Source organism: Galeopterus variegatus, unplaced genomic scaffold, assembly GCF_000696425.1.
Source record: "Galeopterus variegatus unplaced genomic scaffold, G_variegatus-3.0.2 Scaffold1156, whole genome shotgun sequence".
NCBI classification, from domain to species: domain Eukaryota; kingdom Metazoa; phylum Chordata; class Mammalia; order Dermoptera; family Cynocephalidae; genus Galeopterus; species Galeopterus variegatus.
In genome coordinates, this window is record NW_007727267.1 from 226,327 (window position 1) to 232,938 (window position 6,612).

The window sequence follows — 6,612 nt, forward strand, 5'->3', positions numbered from 1 at the left end:
TCTGTAGGGGCCAACCGCCAAAAAAAAAAAAAAAAAGAGAGAGAGAGAGAGAGATTATGTCTTGATCTTGTGACCTTTTATAACAAAATTGCACAAACTGAGAAAGGGGAAGTTAGCTGGTCTTCCTGCATTATGACCTAAGGAATTACAAAATTCTGACTTTCCAGATCATCAAAGAATAATAACCACACTTGATAACTTTCAGCATTATATGTTACATTGCCTAGATCACATGCCTGCTTGCTCTGAAATCCATTCCTGGTTTGTAAAATTGTGAAATATTCATAACATGAAATTACCCCTTTTAACCATTTTTAAGTGTACAACTCAGTGGCATTAAGTGTATTCACAATGTGCAATCATTACCACTATACATTTGCAGAACTTTTTCATCATCCCAAACACTCCCTCCTCCTCCCAGCCTCTGGTAACCTCTATTCTGCTTTCTGTCTCTATGAATTTGCCTATTCTAGGTACCTCATATAAGTGGAATTATACAATATTTGTCCTTTCATATCTGGCTTATTTCATTTAGTGTAATATTTTCCACGTACATCCATGTTGTAGCAAGTATTTGAATTTCATCCCTTTATTTTGTTTTTATTGTATACACACATAAAATTTATCATCTTAACCATGTTTAAGTGCACAGTTCAGTAGTGCTAAGTATATTCACATTGCTGTGAAACAGATCTCCAGAACATTTTCATCCTGCAAATATGAAACTTTATACCCATCAAACAACCTCCATTTCCCCCTCTCCCCTTGTCCCTGGCAACTACCCTTCTACTTTCTGTTTCTGTGAGTTTGACTGTTCTAGATACCTTATGTAAGTGGAATCATATAATATCTGTCTTTTTGTGACTGGTTTCTTTCACTTACATAATATCCTCAAAGTTTATACATGTTATAGCATGTGTCAGAATTTTTTTTATCTTTCTTTTCTTTCTTTCTTTCTTTTTTTTTTTTTTTTTGGTGGCTGGCCAGTACAGAGATCGATCTGAGCCCTTGACCTTGGTGTTATAACACTGTGCTCTAACCAACCGAGCTAACTGGCCACCCCAGACTTTTCTTTCTTTTTAAGGCTAAATAATATTCTACTGTATGTATATAGCACATTTTCTTATCCATACATCCATCAATAGACACTTTTTTGGCTATTGTGCATAATGCTGCAGCAATTAACATGGATATATCCCTTGCTCTTTTAGTGTGGCAGGAAAATATGCCTCCCAGGTCTCGTGTCGGGAAGCACTGGCAGAAGACTGGAGGGTGGGGACACGAGAGAGAACGAGGCATTTCTCCTCTTCTCTCTCTGCTTTGGGAGGCGTTTCCAACAGCAGTGGCATGTCTGACAGTCACTGTCCCCTCTGTGTTGTACAGCCCTTCCCCATGTGGCCTCAGCTCTGGCTAGGTGGGTGATGGCAACATCTTTCGTACTTCGCCTGTCTCTGGGTTGTCTCTCTGTCTCTTGTCTGCCTTCTCATCTGTGTGCAACTGTAAGATTTAGATCCTTATGGTGCTGGGTCCCAACACAATGACACTTGGATAAATAAGAGGCAGCACTCTTTGTTACAGCTCCAAAGGAGAGAAGGCTGATACCCAGGGCCACACAGGGGGACGCACCCAGGGACAGGGTAAGAGCGAGTTGAAACTGTCAGAGGTGGCTTCCATATGGCAAGCAGGGTGGAGTGAGTGAGCTTTCATGAGCTCCCTGAGGGTGGGATTTTTGAATAATTCTTCAGACCAAGGAAGAAGGGGCCATGCTGGGCTGTTAGGTACCCGGGGCATCTGGCCTTGGGTATGTGCGTATTGTAACTCAGGCTTGTCAGAGCCTGATGAGAGAAATAGTTGGGGTGGGGCCTCAGTAAACTGCCCGAGAAGAGGAATTGAGAGATTTTAGCCATGGTTTCAAAGCGGTTAAGACAGCGCTTGTGAAATAGTTCATTACAGTGGTCAACTCCCTCTGTTACGTTCCCCAGGTTTCAAATATCCGGAGTGGTTCCTATTTTCCTGTCTGGACTCTGACCAATACAAATGTACTCAATTGTATTCCATACCTTTAAACATTGATAAACTATATAGAGTACCATACTGGTATCACTATTAATCAGCACACTGTTATCATATTGCTAGCCACACTACCACAAATGACTCCATTGCTCATCTTCGTCTCTCTCATTATTTTGAGTTTCTTGGAGGCAGGGATTGTGTCTTATGCACTCTGTCTCACAACCCCCAGCCCAGAACCTGACCAAACCCCAAATGTGTGCTTTAATAAATGTGTGATTAATTGCATGGGTCTCTGAGAGCATATCAATCATGATTCTTGACTTCCACCTTGGCTGCAGTTCAGGGTTGGAGTCAGCTCCACATTCCGACCTTCACAGTCCTGACCCCAGCTGGGACAAGATCCAGATTCTTTAATGAATCATCTGGCATACCACTTGTTTTCTTGCACACACTCCTGTGAAATTGGCATTTATCAGAGGCTCCATGAAGCAGTTCCTTGTTATCTCACAAAAACAAGAGACAGCTCTCAAAAAATTTTTTTGTTTTGTTTTGTCTTCAATTTCTAACAGGGATATGAAGCCTATCTCCAGGGCCAGCTTCATGGGCGTGTCACCTGAGCGGGGCTCTGCATTTACAAGGGCCCCACACTTGGTTTAACTTTCTGCCGTTGCCATTTTGAAATTCTTAATACTTTTTAAACAAGAGGCCTCACATTTTGTGCGGGGGTGCTTCTGGTGGGTAACAGGGATCGAACCCTGGACCTTGGTGTTATCAGCACCACTCTTTAACCAAATGAGCTAACCAGCCAGCCTGTCCCACACTTTCATTTTGCACTGACCCCACAAATTATGTAGCCAGTTCTGCCTCTCTCTTAAAGTATGTATCTTAAGCCTGTGATGTTAATTTATCATCAAGTCATGTGAGTTTAATAATTACGAAACCTTCAGTAGTTCTGTAGATCGCTATTTCCTCAGGAAATAGACTCCAAAAGTCTCAGTGTGGCATGGCATGGAAAGCTTGTCATCTTCTGTGATCCCCATCCACGCTGATACCCCCAAAACTTCCTTAAGCCTCGCCTCTCTCAACTCTGCGTGTGCCAAAAAAATGTGAACCCCCAGCTACGGATCTACTGATTGTTTGTAAACTTGTAAGCCTGTCAGCTGCCTCCATCCTGCACTGGGGTGGTCCTCTGTCTCTCTCTTTCCCTGGCCAAGTCCAGCTTATCCTACAAGTCTGAAACTAGATGTCACCACCTTTAGAAAGCCCTCCCTGATCTTTCCAAAGCTGAGATATGGGCTCTCACAGACCCCTGTGCTGAACATATGAAAGCACTTATCTTGATATTATGTTATTTTCTGTTTATTCTTCTGTCTCCCTAATTAATTAAATTGTGAGCTCCCTATAGATAGAGACTATTTCTTGTTCTCTGAAGTGATAGCCATGCTCAGCTCCAAGAAGGTACTCAAGAAGTTCCTGATAGGGCCTGGCCAGTTAGCTCAGTTGGTTAGAGGGTGGTGCTGATAATACCAAGGTCCAAGGTTTGATCCCTGTACCAGACAGCCAGCAAAAAAAAAAAAAAAGTTCCTGTTCATTGGATGAAATGAACGATTGAGTGAATGAATGGGCCCCTGGTTTATTCAGAGACTGCGTGAAGGGCCTCTAACGTTTTGTCTCCCCTAGGAGGAGAGCAGCACGTTCATATTGCAGAATACATTTAACAGCACTATCTGGCAAAGGTACATGGATTTCTTTCTTTTCCAACACATCTAGGGAAGGCATTTCTCCCCTTTTTCCTTTTCAGGAAAACTAGATGGTAGCTCTCTGAATTTCTCAGCCTTTGAAGGGGTCCAGAGGTCTCTCTTGGGAAAGGCCCTTGCCCAGGTCAGAGGTAGCTCAAGTGAGACCTTCCCTACCCCAAAGGCCTGTCTGGCCCTATCCACCTACTGCAGCAAGTGTCTGTTCCCTTACCTTTCTTTGCTATTCACCCTTCACAACTGAAGTGCTAGCTCCCCACAGTTCTAAGCTAATTAATCCCTGACTTCCCATTGCATTTGTTTTTACCTGTAATGATACTTAGCTAACTAACATCATAATGACTTGTGCCACTAGTCTAGATAATCAATTTTGAGAGCAGGAATAAAATGTTACTAATCTTTGTAGTCTCTATGTCTTATACATAGTAGGCACTCAAATTAACATTGGGTATGGGCCGGCCCGGTGGCGCACTGGAGAGTGCGCCGCTTGGGAGCGTGGCGGCGCTCCCACCGAGGGTTCAGATCCCATGTGGAGACCGGTTCACGCTCACTGGCTGAGCGCGGTGCGGGTGCAACACCGAGGGTTGCGATCCCGTTACCGGTCAGTAAAAAAGACAAAAAGGAAAAAAAAAATAACATTGGGTAATTTGGATTTCTAACAGACTGAAATACATTGATCATAGAAAAGAAGAGAACTGAAAAAAAAGAGTGGTTTTATCTAATGGATAGAAAAATTTCCCCCAACTCATTGGGAAATACCTAAACTCAGAAGAAGTGGGTAAAGGGATAATATAGGGAGAGAAAAATTGGAGTATAAGAAAAGAAAAGGCCCTGGGTGACAAAGAGGTTGAAGTTCTAATGTCCTAAAGGTGAGAAGTGTTTAATGTTTGGTTATGAAGGCACCATGGAAACGATGAAGAATGGGAGAGGAGTGAATAGCAGGGCAACCTTTGCTCTGGCAGAACAGAAGCGAGTGTGGTCACAGAAGCTCAGGCTCTAGGGATGAAAGCAGAGAGACATTCTAAACAACGGCACTCCTGCAGTCTGCATTCCAGCTAAAGATACGATTGTTTGAAAATGAGCAACCTAGCTGTGACTTAATTCCTCGGGAAGGTTCTGTTCTTGTTTTGAGGCCAATCTCTGTACTCAATTGCATCCAAATAAACACAGCTCCAAAGACACTGACACTAAGTTTTATATAATAAACTTCACCTGCAGAGGTATTTTTCTCACTTCCTACATTTGTTCTTCAGCTAGGTTTCCTCTATTCTCTATTATCTAGAGCAATTGGGTAACTGTCTGGAAATTCAGATCTTGAATAGTAAACTTTCTGATATATAAAATTCCTTTGAATTAATGAATCATTTACCTAATGAATCTGAAATCCTGGTGGGAGGGGAAAGGGGGCGGTAACTATGGCAACTTGCTGGGAGTTTGAATCTGGAAAGTCTCTTTCAAGGTAGCATTCCCCATTCTGATCCTATATTTCCATTCTTTCTCAGAGCAGTAGTGCTGTCCTATAAGAAATGTAAATCGAACCAGTTTTTTTTTCTTGCTCCATGTCTGAAATAAAACTTTCACACGTACTAATAATCTAACCTATCTGAAATACTTGGATTTAACAGTAGTCAGAGGCTAACCTCGGAAAGAGCCTTCAAGACAAAACACCAGCTGGGAGGAAAATAAACTCCCAAACTGAAGTTCTGTCTCCCAGTATCTCTTAACTCCGTTGTGTGTCTTGCAGAGACCTCGTGGAAGTGACCAGTTTGATGACTGTCTCTTTAGAGCTGCAGTTATAACTAAAAATGCTATCCGAAGTACAGCGAGTATGTCCTTGACCCATCCTATTTTCCGGGAAAAGATGAGTGCCACAGTAATTGAGCTGGGAAGCAGCGGCTTCAGCAGTGGTTCAAAGTACCGCAGCTGACTGCAATCACACCGCGCAGTTTCCCTTCCTCTACTTTGCAAAGATAACAACAGTGATAGCATTGAACCTGCGGATCACCTGCGAGATATAAGGAGAAGGGGAGAAAAAGACACCAACTAGATTGGAAAAGGAATCTCGAGCCCTTGGTAGAGTTACGCCAACGTCCAGACGAAACAGGGAAGGCCGGGAGCTCCACGGAGGGCCGACTCCTGGACCTGCCTAGGGTGAAACGACGATGCATTTATCTATCTACACCGGGCGAGCAGCGGGCTGGAGCCCGCGGTGACGTCAGGGACCCGGGCGGGTCACGTGGGCCGCGGTCCGCCCCGCCCCTCCCTCCTCCTTCTCCTCCTCCTCCTCCCGCCCGCACCGCCGCAGCTGCAGCCGCCGTCTTCGAAGCGCAGGGTCCCGGCGCGGCAGCCTCTCGGAGCTCTCGGGGCATCGCGGAGCGAGGCGAGCAGACAGGTGGACGAGCGATCCGGGAGCCGGAGAGGCCGGGGAACCGGCAACAGCTGCGCGGCGGGCCCCGAGCGACGCGGCCGACGCTCCAGCAAACTTGGGCGCGCGCTCGCGCCACTGCGCCCGCGGCCGGAGCGATGAAGATGGTCGCGCCCTGGACGCGGTTCTACTCCAACAGCTGCTGCCTGTGCTGCCATGTCCGCACCGGCACCATCCTGCTCGGCGTCTGGTACCTGGTGAGCGTGGCGGCGCGACAGGGGCGCACCTGCTGGGGCCGAGCGCGGGCGCCGGGGAGGCGGCACCAGGGCCCCGAGCCCCCCGGTCGCACCCCCGCGTTGCTTTTCACGCGCCCAGGTTGGCTCCTTGTTCGGGTTGGGTGACGCTGGCGCTCAACCGCCTAAAGTTTTATTATTAGAAACTTAATGCCTCGGGCAAGGCTGTCTGCTGTTTCCCCGGCTC

At 45.9% G+C, this 6,612-nt stretch overlaps 1 protein-coding gene across 1 annotated transcript in view; it reads left to right on the forward strand.

The window, feature by feature from the left end:
• The first annotated feature begins 3,453 nt into the window (after window positions 1-3,453).
• The window catches only part of LAPTM4B (lysosomal protein transmembrane 4 beta), a 63,546-nt gene continuing 60,387 nt past the window's right edge, over window positions 3,454-6,612 (forward strand). Inside the window, exons 1-3 of the mRNA XM_008575216.1 lie at window positions 3,454-3,471; window positions 5,512-5,681; window positions 5,780-6,389. Coding sequence (XP_008573438.1) covers window positions 3,454-3,471; window positions 5,512-5,681; window positions 5,780-6,389 — 798 coding nt within the window. The remainder of the gene's footprint in view (window positions 3,472-5,511; window positions 5,682-5,779; window positions 6,390-6,612) is intronic.